We start from the raw sequence: 23,907 nt of genomic DNA on the forward strand, positions 1-23,907 counted from the left end.
TTTGTACTGAGCTAATGAAGAACGAGCAGGCAGAGGTAACGAACATCCAAAATGGATGCTTTTAAAAAATATCGATGAACGGTGCGAAAACATTCAGTGATGCAAAGCCCGAAGACAATATGCACAGATGCGTTATTCCAAGGGGGAGAAAGAAATGTTTAATTTCGCTGATGAAACATGTGAGTGTAAACACCTGAAACTAGTGAGGAGCTGCTGAAAGCCCCAGGGAGGCAGGGCAGGCAGCAGTGGGTCCTGCACCGCGCACGTAGCCCAGGCCCCAGCGATGCCAGGGCACGGAGCAAACACCCCGGCGCAGCCCAACACCTCCTGCGAGGGCTGAGCCCAGCGGTACGTGCTCGATACTGGTTTTCAGATCAATAATTCTCTAAGTTGTAGACCTGAGCGTTCTTCCTGCAGCTCAGCACTGAACGGGGGTGTTTTACCCTTCGTCTGCTTGCAGGAAAGCTGCACGTGCTAGATCGCTGCTAGCCATATCATTTAAATCGGAGAGATGGATTAAAATTAGCCTGTTCAAGCTCAGATTAAACCCCAGCAGGAGACTGGAAGGAGACTTAGCACCAGCCCACAGCCTTCCAGCCCAGCTCAGGCATCTGCCTTCTCCAGCCTAAGCCGAGATGCAGTGCCTGAAACTTTGGCCCTTGCTCTCTGTGCTTTTGCTGAACTCCAGCAGAAATCCGACTCCTTCCTTCCTTCATGTAAGAGATTGGGCCAGCTCTGAGTTTTCAGGTTAGGAAACCTTTCTGAAATATGTTGATGTACTTGGAACTGGATGATGGCCAAGAAACCAATCAGTCCCGGAGCGAGCGGGACTGCGTGCTATCTGTCTGCCAGCCGCCGGGAGCGTCTGGAAAAGATCAAGATTACAGACCCAGGGTGGGAGACAAACAACGGGTATTCCCTTTATACTGCTCAGCCAGAATTAATGTGACACGCTATATTAATAACCCGGCGTCACCCGGCAAAACATCTGACCAAGGGGAACATAAAATGCCACGCAGATATCAAGGGCCTGATGGCAAGTCATGTGAAGAGCAAACAAGATAGCTGGGTGGCATGAGATGCAACCAGGGAACAAAACCCTAATGTCAAGCCCTTTTGTGCTTAGCAGAGTCAGCCCAAAATGGTTTGTGATTTTCGCTTTCTGCCAAGGTACTGCTTTAATTGGGCAAAGGAGGCTGCCTAGCATATTCAATAGCAGAGCGGAGAGGAAAATGGCATGTGCCAGGCTGAGAAGCCATGTAGAAGTCACCCTGCTCAAGTGAAAAGATTTAGTACTGGTAGGAACACATCTTATTCATTACGGCTTTTTACTTTACGATTGTAAGAAATGTTCTCTGTGACCTACTCTAACAATGCAACCTTTTTTTTGTGCGTGCTGTTAACCAGCCACACACGGAAACCAAATTCTGTCTAAATTTATGCCCACAGGCTCCACTAGTCTCAGTAAACAAAGCCAGAATTAATTCCCATCCCTTTTCACCTCCTTGAGTGGAAGCAAAAAGACACCGACCATTGATACAGCCTGAGAACACAACCACGGACACGTTGGTGGATCTCACCCCCGCTGTGACTCTCCCACGTGCTGGCCCGGTGGCTCGCTGGTGGCAGGGACCACGTCAAGCTGCCCTAACTGCTCTTAACCTGCATGGCGAGGGCAACTCTTGCGAGGGCTGACGGAGCAGAGTTCTCTCGTGGAGCAGGGGCTGAAACCTTCTGGGTGCCTTCAAGACATCAAAAGTTGGCCTAACTCCTAAATTACAGTGGTGACCCTTGGAAGGATGTGGCTTCCCAAGCAAATTTGTGATGTAGAAAATGTGAGCGAGCATAACTGAGCTGCTTGTTGACTTGAATTTAATAGATTAGTTAATAAACCCCAGTACTTTGTCACGGAAGTAACATCCTAGCAATGCTCCTTCTAGACTCTTGTAGCAGCTCCATAATCATCTGAATAGCGTCTTTAGTACTTGAACCTCTTTCCAGCATAAAGGAGGTTCAATAGCAGCATTCAAGCCTAGAGTAGCTGGACTGGCTGCGCTCCATCTTCACAGGAGTATGAAATTCTTGCCAGAGTCTAAGAAAGAAAAATCACTTAGCACAAATAAGGTCTTTTTTTAAAACCACTGATTAAATAGATATTCACAAGATAGAGCACAATGGCTTTGATGGAGCCATTGCAACCTATTACATAAATCCTCATACATGCCCATGAGAGCCTTTCCTTTTCTTTCTTAATAACAGAAGAGAAAATGCAGCCACGTAAAAGATATTAAATTGCATTAAAACGTGCGACTGGTAAGTTCATGACTTAAGCTCAGAGAAGCAAAGAGATGGAGAGTTTGGGCTGGAAATCTCGGCTGCTGCTCGGCCCCCAGCTGCGAGCTTGCAGGAGCCGTGCTGTGGCCTTGGCTCACTGGCACCGGAGCTCGCTTGCTCGCTTGGACTCAGCGCCGCAGCACCAGAGCTGCAGAATTACACCTCTTCTGAAGAAAAAGATATAATTGCAGTTTATTTACAGATGCACGGGAGTGCTGACAAGGAAAGCAAAGCTGGTCAATATTTAGAAACTCTGTCCTTTATTCTATAAATGTTCCTTGTCTGCGTGTATACTGCTACAGCCCCAGCACCTTCCAGCCAAGCATTAAATGACACAACTAACGTACATTAGCAGCACGCTATTTATACTTCCACATACTGTTGTACTGACATGCCAGAACTGATTGAAGGCAATACTTTTGCTAGAGCTTTGACAATTTTCTGTGTTTCCTTCTGAGAATGGATTTTTTTTTGCCAGAATCCACTTCTTAACGCATTTAATCTGAAATAAATATGTAACATTGCATCAGTCATCAGCTGACCTCATTAGCTGGGCTTGCTCTACTGGAGATAAAACTGGTCTGGGAAAGCAGCAGTAAGTGTGGAGTTTAATAAAATGGTTTTTAAAAGACTATGTAATTTTATTGCAGTAAAGCAAAAGGGGGCCAGCTTGTTCTTCCAGACTCCACTCCAAACAATTTACAATCTTTATAGATTATAAAACATGTAGGCAGCCTTTTGTGGTTTGAGTGAATCTAGGACATTCAATATATACCCACTTCAAAACTTTACTCATAGATGCCTGTTCCTTCAGCTAATATTTATTCTCCAGATTTTCAAGAAAGCCCTTTTATGCACTATACTCGGCTAGATACAGCCACAGCATCTCCTTCGCTGCCACTTTCCTCCAGTAAATCTCTATTCTCATAAGCATCTCTAACTGCAAATCAATGAACTCAAGCTGCAACCAGGCGGACTTGCCCTCCCCAGAGTTACGGTGTCGTACAACACTGGGAGCTCAATGGCCCTACCAAGGCGGTCGTGAGAGACTTGACAGTTTGGCCCAACACCAGGTCTCAAACCAGAAGTCAGTGTCCTCGCTGAGACAGCATCAAGAAGCACGTTGATCTCAAGAGATCTGTAACTTTGGGAGCAGACAACGCGTAATGAAGAAGTTCCTAACCCTGCCTTTCTTCTCTTGGCTGGACATCGGAGGTCTGCAGCCAAGTGGCCCTACGGGAGGTGGAGAGGCACGTGCCAGAGTGGCTTGGTGACACGGGGACAGCCAAGCGCAATGCTCCCTGGACCTGTGGGGCATCCTGTCTTGTTTCTTGCAAGAGGGGGACTAGTTTGTGCCTGCTATGAGTGGTGGGTGTCCTTCCAAATGCTGTGCAGTCCGTATGCGTCCACACGGTGGTTCTTCGCAACCAGGCAGGATGCAGCTTCTTCTCGTGGATTCACTGACCCAAGCCACTCTATTGAGGCAAGCCGTGGTCCCCACTTCACGCTCACCGACCCTTGATGGGGAAAGCATCCAGAACCAACCACTTGTTTCTGCTCCTCGCTATCAGAAAGGGTTAACATTTGTTTAGGAGACAGACAGGCTCTTGGTCCCAAAACTGGACTCAGGTCACAAGTAAGAAAGACACGTATTGAACGTCTCTGGGTGCTTAGCCTTTCTCTGTTCTGCTTTGTAAGGCACAACTCAAACCGGGAATTTAGTTTGCTGGCGTCACCCTCCACGTGAATTCATTCCTTTTCCTCGTGATGTCATCCAGCTTCAATGCCCCCGGGGCTTTTGCCAGAGTCGGGAACTGTTGACATGTGCGGGGATTCTTGCTTTAGTAGAAGTACAGATGATTTATAAGAAATCCCTGACTGCACTTCCTCCAGCTGGCTTCAATATCTTTCCCTGGGTGCTTTTACGGTAAAGCTTCTTCAGGGCTCAGCCCGCCCGGGACTGGCCCTGCTCCCCCCACGCTGCTCCCATCTGGGACAATGCTCACCCGAGGCAAAGCAATGCAAGTTTTCCATGGGTTTATTGAGCTGAGCTGGCCCACTGCAGGGTCACAGGCGAGCAGGTGACACCGAGCCATTGATCCCATGGCTGGACTCCGTACGTTGGGTAAGGGGCTTGCAGCTGGGATGGCTCCCGAAAGACCAAGAGCCGGGAACTCTGAGACCATCGGGACTGGGACAGACTGCAGCACTTCAGTGGGAAGTTCACCTCACCCAGTATTTAAATTACTCCCACCCAAGCCAATAGCCTGTCCTGCATAATAGCATGGGAGCAATTACACGGCAGGTCCAGAAGTCAGGAAGAAACTTTGTGGGTCCCTGTGTCCAGTCCTCCACTACCGCAGGCTCTACACCAGACAATCTCCTCCATAAACTTACCAAGCTTTCTCCCGAGTACTTGGTTTCTTCAAATTTTGAGCACACCTGCCCAGCTGTTCCAGCAGAGATGCCCTGGGGTGCCACACACCAGCGGGCATTGCTCCATCACGAGGTCTCACCACCAGCATCTCGGCTGGACCACAACCCCTTGCTGGGCTCACGGCTTGCAATTATCCCCCCACGTCAGCATGTTGACTCTCCTCCTCAGCTGTTTTCAGCTAATGAGTTTTCAGCGTACAGCTGAAGCTTTTCTCATTAATCCCTACATATGTGACCTTACGCTCCGTACTGCTGAACTTCACCAAGGCCAGGCAATCCTTCCAGTGCTGTACCACAACGTGCAACAGCGGGTGTGCAGAAGATCAAAAGATGGAATCAACACAAACATAGCAATGAAAATACTTCAGAAGAGAAGACATAGGATTTATCCCTGAGAAACCCCATTGCTAACTTCCTCCAGCCTACGAGCTGTCCTTGCCGTACCACCAATTTCACTGCATTTCCCCTGCAGCTCATTCCTTTCCACCTTACAGCTCTTCTTGGAATCCATACCTCCAGCTTACACCTCACCATGTCTTATAGGGCACCACATTGAATGCTTTAAGACAGAAATCTACTGCGTTTACTTGAACTGGAAAAAAAAAAAAAAAGAAGTTGTCTAATTAGAAACACCCATTAGAACTGGGAATGATGTACCTAAGACAGACCCATTTCACCACCACCTTTGTATTTTTAATTAACTTCTCCTTCCAAACTAATTCCTAAACCATCTTTAAACATCTATTCCTATGTTGAGGAAGTGATGAAAATCGAACGGAAATGTCAAAATACAGCATATAATAAAGATTAAAACAAAATTATATATGATCAAGGTAAAAATAATAGACTTACAAAAGATAACTGAACAATAAAATGTGATTTAGAGCTTTTCAAGAGCCTTGCTAGCTTGCCCTTTGTACAACTTCTGAAATACTCAGGCCGTGTTGAGTTTATAGTACAGGTCTAAGGAATAGATTATAAATAGAAGGACATCACTTTTTTTCTCTTTCTAAATAGAGATTAAATCTAAGAAATATTTATCTAACTCCTCAGAAAACCCAAAGAGTCGAGCCTCTCAGGAGCAAGCAATTCGACAATGCACACACTGCGGTTTAACAGACCCGTACTCCCCTGCTTTAAGCTTTTCTGGATACCAAGGAGCAGGCGCACATTCCCATTAAGCATCACGGCGGAGGACCTGCCGCCCTTACGTGCTGTAGTGCCAGCGCAGCCGATGCCAGCTCCATCGCCTGCACCAGCAGCCGAGTGGAATGGGCGGCAGAATGAAAGTGACTTCCCTGGACACCCACCGAGGGCTGCAGCCTTACTTCTCTGAGATTAATTATTTTATTATATGTTTATATGAAAATTGCAAACATCTGGGAAATTATTAGGCAACGGCTGAAGGGAGAGCAGGTTTCTCTCATTAGCAGAGAGCTTCATTACGGCTCCTTCCGCCGTTGCATGAAAGGGGAATTTTGGGGCCAAATTCTGCAGGCTCGTTGACTTGGTGCCCTGTTGGCACCCAGCAGACCTGCTGCCTGCGGCTCCCCACAACACCTGTGGCAAGACACAACAGGTTTATTTCTTTGGTTTTTTAATCTGCAGCCTTTGAATCACTGCCAAATATATTCAGTACCAAATACATCAACTCTACAGGGAAACTGCTTCATGCTCCGTCTTGTCTCTGGTCAGATTATGCCAAAATGCCCCGGATCTGCTCCAGTGGGTGACAAAACTGCCGGTAAAATTTTGGTTGGGAAGGCCCCTGTCTACACACCAAAATGAACTTCTTGGACATGCTGTGGCTCAGCTCACAACAGGATTTCAAGTGGGGACAAACATGAAAGCATCTTCTGTTCCCATAGGTACCAACAAGAACATGAGCTGCTTTGAAGTCTATCAGAAGGCTTTTTTTTCTCTTTTCAGCTCTAGGCAAAGACAAAAAAAATAGGCAACTTTCCATGGACAAACTTGTCACCTACCTACAAATAAACAAGCGTACCTCAACGTTTCAGATGGGCAGAAACAGTGGTGGGAATACGACGAAGAGTGCAGGGATCAAGATCTTTTGACTCTGATGCTGTACCCTATGCATCAATGTATGACAACATCGGGGCGATTTCCCTGGTGCTCAAGAGCCGCAAGTGAAGCACAAGGATTCAGGCTTAGAAACATGGCAGGGAATCAGAACGTTACCCAGGTGAGTTCTGATGTCTTGGTTTCCTTTCCCCTGAAGTCATTGCTAACAGGCTCTGGCTGATGTGACCAGAAACAAGCCAGGTATTCTGTAGAAATAGGTCCAGTTCCAGTAGATGGCACGTGGCTCCTCTTGTCCAGCAAACTATGGATAGCTGTTCTCTTGATGCTTGTTAACACAATTCCAGATATGTTCCCCAAGAGTGTCACCAGGGAAGGATTTCAGACTCCTTGGTGCTGAGGGCTGGAGAGCATCATGACATGTGGCACCAGGAGGACTCAGCAGCCCTCCTGAGCTGCCGAAGTCACCGGGGCGAGCTGGCCCATGCAGAGATGAGTACAGCAGACCCACAGCTAGCGGAGAAGGCTTAGTCTGAAAAAAATACCTGCAATTTTAATTCTCAATATATTTTTCATGATGATTTCCTCTGCTGGTGTAAATGATGATGTCTGAGGCACTGCTGAATCACGTCTTTGTGGGGGTAAGCGGGAGCCCTGTTTGTACAGTCCCTAGAAATTCAATACAGCCGTGCTGGCATGTGCAGGTAGGAGATGAAGGAGCCATCTGAAAGGGTAAACTGGGGTATCCTGCACCCAGGATATGGGAACATCTAGGCACAGCAATGCTTTGATGAATGGAGACCTTAAGGAGGTCACCTTCTAGAATAGGTACGGGGTTCCCCCATGATTTCTGGCAATGCAGAACACAGAAACAAATATTGCATATATCTAAAAAGGAACTGTAGAAGCAGAGTGCAAGTTGGTGTAAACCAGCAAGACAAATCAGCATTCGCACACTGCTAGAAAGGGGTGCACCAGGCTGGGAATGCTGCCCAAGAGCTCCAGTCCAGGTCCAAGGGCTGCGTCTGGGGCCAGCAGCATCCCCGCGCTCTCCGTGCCAGGCTCCCACGACACCCAGGTCGTGCCAGGGGCCTCTGAGAGGGCTTAACACCCACTTTCCTTTTTTTTAGGAAAAAGTTCTTGCCAACAACCTGCCTCTCACTTTTGCAGAGTAGTGGTGCTGCTTTTTTTTGGGGTAAACACGCACAAACCAGCACTTGGCAAGGAAGGCTGTTTATGAAAACAAGTACCAACTGGGGGAGGACTTGAGTGGCAGCACACGCTCCCTAAAAGCTTTTGGATCTCCTCATCCCTCTCCGGGGAGAGCCGGTAGTTCGGGGGAGATGAGGACAACTCCTCCAACAGCTACAGATTCAGCCTTTCTCCCACCCAAGAAACAATGAGCCACGGACTCCTACGTGGAATATCCCCTCCTACCCGTTTCCAAGACCAGATGATTCTACCCCAAGTATTTGTTTATAAATTTAGGAACCAGTGAATGATGCGCTAAACAGTTTTGCAAAAAAAGGTGAAGTTTGTGCGACAACATCTAGAAAGCTGTATTATTGATAAAGTCAAATAAAATGAATATAAACAAGGTAAGATTTAATCTCAGTTCTTCTCGCATTAAGTCATTCTGAGGACTTAATTTTAAAATACAGAAGTGTTCTGAGAATATTTTGTAATTACAAACCAATAAGAAAAATCATCCAGGAGGAATAATTACATAATTTCTAGATGAACTCACTGCTTAGAAGAACTCACAGCTTAGAAGAGCAGTAATAAATAGATCCTCATATCATTACTGTTGCTGTGGCTGATGACTCACCACTGTTACTGGGATCATATCCCAGAATAGTCATGCTCCTCTGTGTACTGCATACAAAATTAGCCACGAGGGACTTACTATTAAATGAAACAGATTTGGGGTTTCAGGATTCATGTGGTCATATCATAAAAACAAAAGCTGTTAAATATTTTACTTGAATGCAGTGAATTTTAGATACCAAACCTGAAGGTATCTGCTCTCCATCAGACAGAATTAGCATCTGCATATACTGACTGCAGGGGTTTCAGGTAACAATTTCCTATCATACCCTTCTCGTTCTGCCAGCATAGGATAGCCCTCTTACACACAGTAACTAAAACATGCCACCTCGAGAGAAAAATAGGCATGGTTTTATAGAAACATAAGGGAAGAAGTACAGGTATCTGAGACAGTTTATCAGAAAGAAAGAGATCATCTGATTAAAATATATGTGACTTACCAGCTAAAGCGGAACGGTGTATCAGTTTGATAGAGCTTAATTCAAAATGCATAACGAATGAAACATAGAAATGTCCTGCTATTAGACTACTCTATTACCCTCCAAGAAACCTGCTAGAAACACCAATGGTTTCCTCTAACAAATACTTAATCACATCATAGAGGTGTTGTCTGTGCTTAGGTACCACACCTACGTGTGGCTGGTTTGCCATTTTCAGTGAACACCAGAAGTCTTTGGGAACTGTAGGGCAGGTCCCCACGTACGCCATGTAAGAGACTGACAGTATGACAGGACTAAGACAGGACTTCCCCCACCCAACTTCACAACCTCATTTCCAAACATGTTCTGTTTTTTCACCTTCTGGTATTTATGCACATGTCTAAGTATGCCTGGATCCTTTACCTTCACAACACATTTACTGGAAAGAACATTAGGAACACCCAAAGTTTACTTTTTGGCTGAAAAAAACCCTCTCCTTGTGCATTTTTAAATTATCTAGTATGTATTACAAGTGAAAACACTTGTTTTTACAATCTCCAAGCAACGTCCGGTACTCAGCGTACAAGAAAACATTACCAACACGCTACCACCTCAAGGTACTTGCTTCTATCTTTTTTACATGAACTGCACCTTCAGATTTTGCCAGCCACTAATTCTTCAGGCTTTCCTCTTAGATTGTTAGCTGTTTTTATTTTCTGTTGGTTTCTTAAGACAACTTCTATTCCGTCCTCCAAACAAGCGCACAAAATTACAGAAAATCTTTACTCGTCTTTGCAGCAATCACGCACCAGCAAGTTAATGGAAGCAGCACCCAGATGCGCGACGTTTGCTTTTGAGCAGGCTCCCACTTACACGTTCTCACGAGCATGAGCAAGTCCCTCCCCATCGCGGCAGGGATGCGTCCCCGTCCTCTCCTCTGTCCCCCCCAGAGAAAGGCTCTGCCTGCCCCATGTCCAGCACCCCCACGCTCATCTCACTTGCAGCGCAAGCTCCTTCCCAAAAAGCTCCCAGGTAAAGCAGCTTGCTCGTGTTCTTAGAGCCAGGGTGGAAAACACAAAAATACCACTGAAATGACACATACGGGGTTTTCAAACTAGGTTCAAGGTTCTCTGAGATCACGAAGTCGGTTGAATCAGTGGGCAGCAACACGAAGCACCTTGTCCGTCCCGCTCCTGCAGGTCACCCCGCGGCACGCTCCACTGCTGCCTCGTCCTAAATCTGCCTCATTTGCTACTTTAAACCCTGAACTCCTAATAACTGCTGTGACTTCCTTGGAAATACGTCAGCCGCTGCCCTAGATACCGAGTCTGCTACGCCAAACGGTCTTTTCCAGGCTGCACAGTGACTACCAGCTTATTTCTTTTGTTATTCTCAGCATCTTTCAGTTCATCCTCATTTCACCTTTCCTGCCAGCCTACCCAGAGGACCACCACGCTGCTGTCCACCCTTCCCAGCTCCCTCTCTTTCTCTTTGACTAACATGCAGGAAACCCTGTATTTACTTGAGGTTTTTTCAGCCTTTAGCCAACAAGAGTTCTGCTCGTTTTTCTGCAGATGCTAATTCCTCCAGGCTAGGTAATAACAGGCTCCCTGAAGCAGCCTGTCCTTGTAGGATCTTCCTGATGCTCCCTGGACCACCCACTCACATCTTTAGCTAATAGCCCATTTTCTGGGCATATTATAGCTCTCCCCTTATGGGAGTCAACTTGAATACTCAAAGTTGTATTTCATGCTCGCCTAAAAGCCAAATATATACTGTCTATCAAATTCAGTTCCTCTCCGAATTCTCTTAGTTCTATAAACAAACCCACCAATCACATATGCTGTGTTTTGCTCATGCTTGTGCTTTTGAAAGTGGGCCAAACCATTGAAATCAAAAGAGCTTCTGAGCCAGTGTAGGCAATACAATATATGCTCCTTTAAATGCGGCAAATCTGCTTTTAATAGGCTTTTAACGATGGCAGATTTTAATCCTGTGGAAGCAATTGTCTAGACTACTACCTGTGCATTTTTACAAACACACACTGTATTTGCTTTTTCCAGTCCTCTGCTTTTTCTATATTCCTATCCCCAAACTGTATTACTTAAATCGTCAAATGATGCATTTATTCCAGTAGTTTATATTATCGACCCATCATGTTTCATCTGTGGCTTCTAAAAATATTTTATAATGGAATCAGGCCCTTTGGATTAATTCAATTCACTGTCGTTTCACTAGCAGACCTACACCTATTGCCTTCATCCAAGAAAACATACGAATACATGTCAGGTGCACAAGTCCCCTAGCTTTCAGGGACTAGCTCCTAAAGAAAACCTTAGCATCAGCCCTTCGCATTGAACAGCAAATCTGGGGGCACAGCATGTGGCATTTAACAAAGGCCCCCCCGCTCTCTGTCGCAGATGCTGTGCGTGGTCCAGCAGCTCTCTGGAAAGCAAAGGGGGAGGCTGAAGGGAATCTTCTTAATAGCAAAGTCCACATCTGACACTTGTATTACAAACACAAGTTTCATGCTGATATATAATCCAGGCAAACACAAAAACAGAAAGAAAAAGGAAATACGGGAAGTCTTCCATCATAAGAGACGAATCGTGAGAGTTTTTATCGTTTCAGAATTATGTTAACCACTATAGAATTAGCTAGTTTAATTTTTTTGTTGTTACTGCTTACATTAACTGTTAAACTTTATTTGGAGTTAGCACTTACACACAGTAGATATAAATACCTCAGAGGGAGACACACAGCAAAAACTGCTGAAAACTTCCCATTGCAAAAACCAGCGTTCAGGGTGATGCTGCAGCCTCGCCAAGCTTGACTTGCTCAGGATGAAATCTGCCTGGAAAGTTCCTGCAAAAACTATTGAGCTGTTTTCAAGAATAAAATTATGGAAAACATGTTCTGCCCGCAATAACAAATGGTCTGACAGAAGCTGGCTGGAGGTTGCTGGGTTTGATTCTTCTTCTTTCTTTTCCATTTCAGGCTATTGCTTTAAAGGTTTAATTTTAAACTTGGCAAGAGTGCCCGACCAGTGTTAGTCAGGGATCAGCCTTTCCCCGAGACAAACACTCACAGTTGACTCACTGATGGTCTTTTGAAAGCAAATCTTAGCACACATGCACTAATTGGAGCATTTTAGCGCTCGTCTGTTAAGCAGTCCCAGAGGCGACAGGCACAGGAGCCCCAGGTGGGAGCCAGGCAGCTCCTGCCTGCTCGCTGCCCGCAGCACCCAGCCGGTCAGCCGGGGAGTCGGACGTTGTCATGAAGCAAACAAAGTGAGAAACTCAGTTAAAAAATAGGTGGCAATATAACTAAGGACTATTATAGCCCACGCACACGGCAGGGTCTTGACCCAGGCTGCTTTGGGCTCTCGCTGCGGGAATATTGCTGCAGCAATGCTGAGCTTGTGGGCCGCTGCTCCCTGTGCCATGGCATGGCACCGGCACCGGCAGCAGGGAATGCAAAAATGGGTCTCAGCGTTTCTGAGAAGTTCTGGGGCTTTTTCCACTCTTGTATCTTAGCAGGCTTAGGAATGCAGATTCTTGTTTCTAAAGCTTTATTGGGATTTCCTTCATAAACCTCTTTTACAGAGGTTAATAACTGGGATAAAGATTTCTTTTAGCTACAGACTTACTCGCATGTAAGGCAATCTCTGGGCAGTTAGCTGTTACAGTGAACAACACAATGAAAAATGGGCTTGAAATCGGGATCCTGCAGAAGGAATGAGTGAAATTTTGGGTTCCTACTGACCTGGGGTTTGTTATATACAAAGAATTCTAGAAGTCAAGTGAGGTTGGTTTTTTTTAAACACACCCTCCCATAGCTTGTGATTTACAGTTCTGCCATCCTGAGAATAGCTCCACATTACCAATGAACCGGTCTCCTACAATTTGTCCCCTTTGCTGATGGTAAAAATGAAAAAAGCTATTCCGGGGGCCATGCAATATTCCCCTCAAGTTACTTCTGCTCAAGTTGCTTCTGCACAGAATAAAGCCAGGCACACCCTTACCAACACGACGCCCGGAGCAAGACGGACGGATGCTGGGCACTGCCCTCTGCTCCCCTGATCCAAAGCTCAGCCTAAATTTAACCCTGAGAACTAAACAAAGTATTTTCCCATACGCGGTCCTGTCATTGCTTACATCCTGGTCAGCACTGAGTAACACAGATTTGCAATTAACGGTATTTATTCCTCATGTAGATGAGATTCCTCAGAAGGACTTTTTAAAGGAAATAAGGTGTGATTAAAAACCTTTCTTCCCACATTGCAAAACCAAACATGTCATCGTTATCCAACTCCTATTTCCACTGGTTCTCTCCTGGGAAACTCTGGATTATGGCAGATTTATGTCAGCGTCTGGCTGCCGTCTCGAACCACGCACTGGTCATCCTCCAGTTCGCAGTGAGCCATCTTTGCTTCATAAATTTGAGGGCAACCATATACAAAAGAAAGATCCTGAAGCTTGTAACGCAGAACACAAAAAGATGCCGTTCCACATAATATAACAATGTCGACAGCATGTTTATTTTTTATGAGTGTTGTAAAATTACATTCTAAACTGTCTGAACTACAGTAAAAAAAAGCTGTTTGGTTACCTCCAGAAGAACAGAGAGCATCCATCTGAGCAGAGGTGCCGGTATTTCTCAGCAAGGCAATGTTCTAATGAGCCATGCTTCATTTCAGCTGATCTACCTGACATAGAGGGAGCATCACAGACCTCACGGAACTACAGCTCATTTCTGCAGACACCCGGCAAAATTATTAAAATGCTGCATGATGGCACTATTCGTAATAAGCAGTTTTGGGCAGACTAGGCTGTGTGTAGCAGGTAAGCAGCAGCAGGTCTTCTCCTGCAGCCCCCTTCCAGCCTCCCCTTTCTCAGCTTTTTTATAGCCTTTGTTCAATTTATCACAGATGACCTCGACGCTTCTTATAATTGTAGTTTTCTATATTAAAATACCAACTAAATAAAGGGTGTGAAAAAAGAATGAAACAGGAAAGGTGTTCCGACAGAAGAAACCTCATTTTTATTCTTGTGAATTAGCTACCAGTGATGCATCCCTGTAAGTCAATATTGTTCTGGTATGAGAGCTCACACATCCATATTCACACAGCCCACGTCCGACACTGGCCTGAGGACACGGCAGGCAGAGACTTCTCGGAAACGTGACTCTCTTACCACAAAGCCCTTATTTGCATCTTTAGAATCATTTTGTAATGATGCTGCTGCTTTCTTAAAAGCCATTCTTTACATTTAGGTACAAAAAGGTTAAAAAAACGTATTCTTAAAAAGAGAAGGATCCCTGATGCTCAAAGAAAACCCAGCAGCCCGATCCGCCCGTGACTGCTGCGCTAGCAATCAGCCTTTCTGGTTTTTCATTATTTCATTTATGTGCAAGTTTACTAGACATACCGGGCTGGTTTGAAACCTCCCAGTGACGTCAATGGGCCAGCGAAATTAGAGCTCTGCGAGACAGCGGCACCGCACCCAGCCTGAGCGGGTCTGCTGCTCCTCGCAGGGTGACAGCTCAGACAGATACGATCAATCACGCACCCCTGGCACTGCACCAAAGCAGAGCTGCTTCAGCATTTACAACGGCAAACGCTCCCCATTACTTGGAGAATAATTTTTTTGTTCAGTACAATTGACAATGAAAATGGTATTAAAAACTGCAGATGGCGAGCGTATTAAAGCGCTAAAGCTCTTCACTAAATTCTGGAGGTTTCTTTTTTTTTTTGAAGAAAAAAAAAAAAAATTCCAAAGTAACAAAAGTGTTGCTTGGCATATAAAGGGATTTAATAATCATTTAACAGGATATATTCCCCCCCTCCCATTACCTGTATGGTTCTGTTGCTTTTTTATGTAGCTCTCACTATATATTCTGGAAAAGAAAATGACTGCAAGCCTTCAGTAGAAGTTTATCTTTTTTAGCTTTTTTTTAAGGAAAGCACATGAAAATGTGTTAATTCTATCAACCTAACTGTTAAACATGAAAACAAGCTCAGCAAGAAATCAACCCGTGATACCGCCTGATCCGATGAATTACTGCTGCATGCTGTGAAGCCACACGTACTCATTTCGCGGCACCTTCGGTTTATCAAGAAATTGTCCCGATTCATCCAGCCCTTCTTGTCTGAGACATTAAATCCAGCTGTGTGAGCATGGTACGGCACAGGACCACTCTGCACAGCACTTGTCTGAAGAGCCAGACAGCATCTCCTAAGCCACCACGGAGCACACGATGGGGAGATGCTGGGAGGAACGGGTATCGGCAGTTGGAACGTGGTGATGGCCAGGACAAGGTCTCAGGACGCGGCCGCAATAGCAGGGAAGTGGGGGGGATCATGTAGAAAAAACTAAAATTATCTTAGCTCTCTGTAGCACAATTACAACTAATCTCTCAAGCTTATGCACACCGGTGATGAGGGAAGTATAAAAATCAGAGACGCAGAAGCATGCCCAGAGGTTGAAGAGCAGGGAAGCTAATCAGCAGACCTTTGCAAGCCAGTGGAGCACCCAATGGCATCCCCCTTCATTAGGATGAAGACCACTGCCTTCCCCTCTAAAACCATTCAAGGACAAGCTGGACTCATACGAGAAAGTTGGCATGTGGCTTCCTGGTCATCCCTGGATGCCACCTAAATCAAAAGGGTATTTATTCACTGGAGATGCACCGAAGCCAGGCTGGGGACCAGCATCTACTGAGCTACCAGGGCAGCTCCTCCACCCAGGCTCACCCCGATCTGTCGATGGGACCCACACAGCATGGGGTGGTTGCATCAAGTAAGAACTTAGACCTCTGCACCTTAGACAAGTCAGCAAGGAGGAGGAGGAAAAGACTGGAAAAATAACTTCATGTACATAAGATAGATATACATGAACTTGGCTAAAAAGAGTTTCCGGTCCAAATAAAGCTACATAGATTATTTCACTGGAAGTTAAGATAATTAATGTAAATATGATCATGTAAATACAACAAGAGCAGCCTCAAATGCTCTAACTCTTATCTTCTGCCTTGCAAGACCAGCATGAAAATATAGCCAGAAACAACTTGAAAAGATACAGCACGAACAAAAGGGAAAGGTCACTAAATACCAAGCACCATTCCTCCACCAGAATCCCTCCGTAACCAGCTTTTCAAACAGTGAAAGCAAATGCTGCATTGCTCAGACCCAATTAAATCCCCATTATTTTATTGTTAAAAATCCTGTTTCAGCCAGGCATTGTCTTTGCTGCAGACACATTTCAACAGTGTATTCTTTATGCTTCCTACAGCCATTTATGAGCACAAGAGAAATATTTGGCCTTCTCTTTCTAAATTGTGCCTACAGATTTCTGAGTTACGTCTCTCAAACCTACCCTCTGCATACAAATTGTTCCTTTGTTGAAGATACTACCTATTTATAGAAGGCTATGGAATTAATACATGAAGACAACCAAAATGTTTTAAGTACATCTAAAGTTACAGCTAAGCCTCACAAAAACAAGATAACTTGAAGGTAGAGCAGATTTTTACCCACGATATTGGAGAGTATTAACTCCCAGACCAAAACCTGAGTACTTCAAAACTCAATTTAAAAATCATAGTCAGTATAGATGGTACCACATAATGAAAAACACTTCCAGCCCTCATATCCAACCGCAAACATCTCAGCTTGAACCAAGTGAGTTGAAAGAGTTAGTGTCAGGACGGCTGGTTTGCACCATGTGGTTATCACCCCTATGATAAATATGCTTACGTTTCGGTACTGATACAAAGATGTGCCAAGAGCACCTGCCACTCTGCCTGCAGTTATCTGCAGGCTGCAGAGCACCTCAAGGAACTCCCCGTGTTCCCAGCCAGAAGCAGAGACCTGGGGTTTTGTTCCACCGCTCCATCGTCTCTTGACAGAGTTTCTGCTCCGCCATCAAGGCCAGGTTGCACAGAGCTTTGAGCAACCTGGTCTAGTGGAAGGTGTCCCTGCCCATGGCAGGCGGGTTGGAACTACATGATCTTTAAGGCCCCTTCCAACCCAAATCCTTCTATTGATCGACACAAAGCAGCTGCCGTTCAGTCTCTCCATCACTTGTGAAGGACACAGACCTGAGTCAGAAGAGGACCAAGAATGCATAAAAGAGGAACAAAATGCCTGAAGATACAGTGCAAATGGCTAACAGTAATTAACAAATCTCATCCCTGATGCATGCTCTGAACAAGCAACCTGGTGGTTACAAAGGTCGTGATTAGCAAGATTCAGGCTGAAGCTGTAACTAGAATACGCTTTATTTCCACCTGTGCACAGGTTACGTGGATTCTTACAGGATAACCCCTATCCCCTCCTTTGTAAATCAAGATACTGACAGGGCTCCCTTTGAGCTGTACAGTTTTAAATTACATGAAACTCTGCTGATTGATCAAATCGGCTCCGATGGCCCCACTTGTCTCCAGGACCCATCTCTGACAACCCTCCCTCTTAGGATTACAGTCTCGCTGAGCATTTATGTCTGTTCTACACTTCCTAGAGCTACAACTACTTATGTTGCTCTTGCAACTACAGCAATGTATTTCTCCTTTCTGCGAATGAAACGCTTTTTTCCGTAACACCCTCTGCTCTGCACAGGCGTTAGCACCGTCCCTAACTAACGCACACGGTCTCTCCTCTTCGCTGCATTTGCAATTCTGGGAAATCGATTAACGCTTCCCACCCCTTTCCTCCTGATCCAATATTCCTCTGTCTTAAACTACTAGGGTTTCTTCTCAAGAGGAACTTGTGAAATTCAACCAACAACTCCCCCTGCCAAAACGTCAAGGGGAAGCCATGGTAATAATTCCAAGATAGGTCTAATATGGGCTCTGCTAATGCACAGCAACACCTGCTGCTGCGTCAGGCGCAGCCACATGATTCCTCACTTATCTCCGTCCTTCAGATCTGGCACGTCACTGAGTGCTGGCAGCAAAGGCACATCTTCCTTCCTGAGCTCGCCCAGCCTGATCTGCCGGCACCGGACCGCATCCCCCATGGCCGGGTGCCTTCGGAGCTTGCTCGCACACAAAAACAGTTTTGCAGGGGCAATGTTAGGCAGATTTTGATGCTCCCGCGGCTGCTGCTTGTCGAGATCCTGCTAGGATCTTCAACACGCACGCCTGGATAGCACATCTGAACTCTCCTCTGCTGCTGCAGACAAATGGGCATGTACGGAGAAAGGAAAGCTGAAGTATTTTGGGACAAAGATGACGGATGCCAGTAACGTGCTTGTCTGAAACTACAAGACTGTGTGACGTGTTGCACAGCAGTTGTACATCTGACACCTTGATTACATGGTCGTTATTCTTCTGCAAGCATTACATCTGCTTGGGGAGCGAATGCAGGAGTCAAACCGAGCGAGCACGGCAAGGCGGCCAGCACAGCCACCCGAACAGCACGTGCTGGACCGCTTCGGCCAGGTAGGGACACGTGCCGCCAACACCCTTTGGCCTCCCCAGCACACAGCAGCCGTGTGAGCTGGCGAGGTGACAGAGGCCACCAGGTCTGTCCAGCAGAAGGATGAGGGGTGTCTGGGCAGCATCGTGCCACCGCTGTGGCTCCCCCGGGCCGGCGCAGCTGGCGGTGGGAAGGAGAACAACCTCACCGTCCATCCCACCCCGCAGAGCAGTACTTCTCATCTCAGCTATGGAAAGACTCATCAACGCCTCTCTGAGTGCGGAAGACAACAGCCCTAACGTTTATGCAATGTAATGACAGACGCCGTTGGTTTTTTTAATTAAGAAAACCTCTCACCGACGTGAGCCTGTCCTCGGGAAGGGAGGACACACGGCACCTCGCACGGAGAACTCAAGCAACTGGTGGGACGCTCCCTTCTTCCCCTTCTTGCTGCCTCCTTCTTTCTAGGGCCCCCGTTTCTTGCTTTCTTAACGTTCGCTTTAACCAGAGATCTTCCAATAATAAAATAATGCATTTTTCCTCTTCTCTAAATATTTACCTTTCCATTCTCCTGTCCCTGAAACACCACACACGGCCCTTCTTGATGAGCAGATTCTGTGCTCTGGAGAAGGAAAGCTAACTGTGTATCTTTACAGCACCGTTTAAACACTCAGAGCCTTGATATTTTTATTAATATATACAAAAACTAAGCTATAGGTTCATCTCGGAGCCTAATGCAGAGGGAGCCACAGTTAAACGATTATAAGCAATAATAAGATTACATAGAATAAATTCTATGTAAGACCAGAATATATATATGTGTATAGGTAAGACTACAGAATACAGTATTTGAAGATCTAGAATGTAAAATTCTCTCTAGTTTTTGTATTCTTCCAAGATGCTGTATAGACTACAGAGAATATCTGCAACTGTAAGCCCATATGTATCACACTACCCAATGACCTCATACCTTAACTCCAACCGCAGACCTTTACCTATAAAAAGGAAACCCGTTTCGGTGCAGTCTATCAAACACAAACCTGCGGGACATGCCTCTGAAGTTTCCCTCACATCTCCCTCTGCCCTAACACGGCCAAATTAGAGCAGAGGCAGCAGCAGCAGCTCCGTCTCCTTATTAAAATGCAAGAGTAGTTGACAACAGACTGGAGAAGGTACAGAGGTAACACCATGAAATCACCCAAGTGGAAAGACATTTTAGTGACTCATTACTTTTTGAAATGAAAATGTATGTTTGTACACATCTTATAACAAAAATAATTAAGCACAATAGAAAATTCTCCATCCTCTTACCCCCCCCCCCCTCAATTACTAGGCATTGTGAGGGTGCGTTGTGAGATCAAAATCTGATCAGGAAAGACAGAGGAAAAGAAAATATTCAGCAAGCACCATGACAATCTTACAGCTTGGGGAACACGCATATCCTTATCAATGCTTCCGTTCAGCAGCTGCTTTTTGCAAATGTAAAATCGCACACTTTCAAGCTCTTTTGCCCACCAGAACTGCTCTGATCCGGACAAAACCAAGTAATACTTACCAAATCCACGAATGACGGCGATTAGGTAAAAAATTAATATTTAACATCTTCCAAGATGATACTTGTCTTCTACTGGTCTGAAAATATTCAGTACATTTTCCGCTTGTTCCAAACTTCTTTTCTGAAGTTGTATCAGTGGCACGTAGATGTTTCCAGGAGTTTTTATTCTTTGTGATTACATGTCAACTCCCATTGCAGGGTGGATGTCACTTTATATACGAATGCAAATGACTTGGCAATCAAAATGTGAGGGTGCATGAGGAACAGCCTCTACGGACTCCCATATTTCTTCATTTATATCAGAAGAAGAAAAAAAATAAATCTATTTCTGGCAAAGCCCTTACTGCAGTTTCCTGCTCTCATTTGTATAATCCCTTCCAGTGATCCTGAGACAGGGGGCGAAAAAAAAGCAAGCCTTTTCCAAGCTGGAGAAACATCCCCATTTTCCTGTTTATCCTTTCCAGGTCATATCCCTCGTTCATTCACTGCCTTCACAGACGAATCAAAGTTTTCGGATGCTGTAGAAACTCCGCTCCCAGGTCCCTCCTGCGCAACCCGCTCCTCGCCACGGACGCGAGGGATGACATTCCCGGGGTGACGGGGTGCAGGCAGCTACGGGGAGGACCCAGGTCCCTGCCCAGGTTAGGGGTTACAGGCAGGAGGGAGCACGTCTCTACAGCAAAAGGCCTGGCTTATCCATCCCACCAAACTAGAAGAAACGGCAAAGCTTTCAGAGGGCTGCAAGCTCCCTGCAAGGGGTCATTCTGCACAAACACGGGCGTGCTCTGCGTTACTGCTGTCACTCAGGGACGGGTCTGTGTTTCTGGATGGCATCCCTAGCTGCCTCTCCAGCCCTCCCTCTGCCTGGCTGGAGAGGTGCTCTGCCTGCAGGAAAATCCTCCCAGCAGCTACGTCCGCAGCTGCAACTTCACCCAGAGCCTTTGAGCGAGAGCAGATTTGCGTGTCTCTGCATAAAATGGAATTTTACAAGATTTACATCTAAATCCCGCCGCTAAACATCAAACCCAGCACAGCTCCCTGGTGCATCGAGACGTCAGGGGGTGGGTGGTGGGAAGACAGCCGCCACGGAGCCGTGCGGGGAGCAGCTCCTGAAAAAAGGGCTTTCCGCAGCGGAGCAGCCCGGGGTTCGGCTGGCAGCCCCCCAGCACGCACCCACAGCCGCACCGGGGCTGCCGCCGGCGCTCGGCGAGGCTGCGCCTCCACCGGTGTCGGCGCTGGAGACGCAGAGCCGGGGAGGGGATCTAGGGACAAAGGGAGGGCTGGTTAAATGAAGGAGAATATAAAGCGCTTCCAGCAGCAACAGTGTGATGGTTTGGGAAAGCTGAAAAGGGGATCTGCCCACGCGTCCCTGCCCAGGGAGCACCTCCGCCCACCCCGACGCGGGGGCAAGGAAGGGGGTTAGGCTAATGAGGCTGGAGGGTATGCTGCGCTTCCGTCTGTTTGGGAAACAAGAAGTTCAATGTCAAGAAATGCACAGGTAGCTACGAGCAAATTTTCCGTTTACTGGATTTTTTTTTTTTTCTCCCAGTGAAGTCTCGAGACATTTCACCTTGACAACCAAAAGCAAGGGATTTTATCATCAGCTGAAATCGAACGCATAAGCAAACATGTCTAAATGGGCTTTCTATAGGTGATGTATAAATGGGCTTTACATTTCATCAGAGTCATAAGTGATGCAGAATGCTCCCTACCCACAGAGAGGAGGGTACCCAAAGCAGCGAGAGGGGAGCCGAGCAGCCTGGGGCACTGAGCGGGGGATGGCACCCCACGGCTCGAGGACTCTCATCCCTACGCCGAGACCTGAAGCCTGCCAGACCACCCTGCCCATGTGTTGTAAGTCCAAACTGGAAAGGGGAATGAGTAACTGTTTTATTAATTAAGATCTCAAATCCAATTTCAAAATACACAGGACGGGGTAGACTGGCAATGTCGTTACATACTAAGTCACAACTCAACAGTTTGCGCCGACACAAAGCTAAGCAAAAACCCAGACTGGAAGAACTACCTGCTCCTCTTCTGTAACTGTTAGGTGAAACATGAAATCATATTTTATTCTACCGACATTAAAAAACTTTTTATAAAAATGTAGGGGCAATTTAAAAGTATAATAAAAAAGTGAGCGTGCCTGTAAAGATAGAGTACGGATAATCGATACGCAAACAGTTTGCGCCTCTCATTTGCTTTGCTGCATCTCCACTTCTGCCAATTTGTTTTGAAAGGAGCCAGTTTTACACGCAGTGACGAGTAAGTTTGCTTTCAGATCAGTGTAGACCACAGAATTATGCATCTTGGATATGAAAAAGGCCCACAAACATACATGGATGGAGATAAATATACAGATACGCAGACACACGCACATCTTCAACTCCAGCCTGCAGATTGTACTACTGGTACAACAGGTAGTTGCACAAACGGCCATTTTTACATGCAGCCAGCAGAGACATCAATTCTGCTGTTATTGCCTTCAAAAAGGGAACTTGCATTTTCAAAAAGTGATGTTTCTTACGCTGGACATGCATGTTGGTTTGGACATAGCTGAAAACTCAGCTCAGAAGACATTTCAAGCATTTCTTAATGATGCGGGAATTCTAGATCACTGTGCCCTCCATTTCTTCTGTGAAGTAAAGCCCAGCATCGCAGGCTTCTTCTATACACGCTTGGCACTTACAGCCAGGCTAGCAAAACCCAGCATCACAAACCCACTGATATACCTCATATGGTTTTCATAAATGAAAAAGACTGTGTGTGAGAGTTAAATTAAGCAACTCCCCACATGGGGCAGGCTAAAATTTAATTTGCTGTCAAATAAGAGAAATTCAGCTCACATAATGAGCTTAACCCAAGCCTCTGGGCCATTCCCACTGGATGTGCCAACATCGTGGGCTTGGGAAGAAACAAACCACTGTCACCCCCCAAAATCTCCCACCCATCACTCTGCTGGCTTCTCATCCAATCTGCACCCAACAAGTTGAAAACTCTCACGATTTCATGTGACTCAAAGAAATTCCTTGTTAATGTCCTCCTCTTGCCCTACATGATTCTGCCCTTTGAGCATTTCCCCAGCTCCCAGGCTGGTACATTAAAATATTACCAGGTTTAAAATGGCTGCGCTCTCCACCCCCCATGCCTGGGAAAAAACATCAGCGTGTCCCTCATGAATAGAAAGTCTGCCACGTTGGCCTTCAGCACTTTTCTTGGTGAACAAGACAAAATTAATTCACTGCTAATATGGTAACAAACGTTTTTTGTGCACTATTGCTTCTTTTCTGTCCTACCCCACTGAGATTCCGCATTTTCTCTCCCTGCTTCCACTTGTATGGTATCTCTCTTCACGCTTCCAACCTTTCCCTTCATCGAGCATCCTGAACTTGATGTGGATAATTGCAGGGAACATGGCAGTAATCAAATGGTGGCCAGGTGGGAAGATAATAAGTCATTCTCCCATTTTTTTCTCCTATAGCTTCTCAGACAGTTGAATAATTATCCTCCACTGAAGACCCAAATGAAAGACTAGCAATTGCAGTATCAACATGACATAAATGAATGTAACTCCCAGCGCTATGATCAGAACCCACTTCTACCTTGCTTCTGGGTCTAAGCACCGCTGAGTGCCCTGCCTCCTACTCCTACACACTTAAAAAAATCATCAGATTATTCATTTTGGTCTTTATCCATTGGGTGCCACATCTACATATTTAATATGTTTATTAATTAGAGGATAAAATGGCTTTGCAAGCCCTACTAATGATGAGTCCTAGTCCCATCGGTCCATCCTGGCAGCCCCAACACCGATGCTCCACCAGGGAAACTTCAAATATTTTGTGAAAAATTACAGACTCTTCAAAACCATTTGCCAG

At 45.8% G+C, this 23,907-nt stretch overlaps 1 protein-coding gene across 3 annotated transcripts in view; it reads right to left on the minus strand.

The window, feature by feature from the left end:
* The window catches only part of PDE4B (phosphodiesterase 4B), a 194,105-nt gene that overhangs the window by 74,780 nt on the left and 95,418 nt on the right, over nucleotides 1-23,907 (minus strand). The window contains exon 1 of one of the 3 annotated variants that reach the window (XM_049807419.1): nucleotides 20,030-20,091. The exons of the other annotated variants lie outside the window; for them this stretch is intronic. Coding sequence (XP_049663376.1) covers nucleotides 20,030-20,076 — 47 coding nt within the window. The 5' untranslated portion in view covers nucleotides 20,077-20,091. Of the gene's footprint in view, nucleotides 1-20,029; nucleotides 20,092-23,907 lie in introns of those variants that run through there. 3 annotated transcript variants of the gene reach the window in all.

Source organism: Accipiter gentilis, chromosome 8 (genome assembly GCF_929443795.1).
Source record: "Accipiter gentilis chromosome 8, bAccGen1.1, whole genome shotgun sequence".
NCBI lineage: Eukaryota > Metazoa > Chordata > Aves > Accipitriformes > Accipitridae > Astur > Astur gentilis.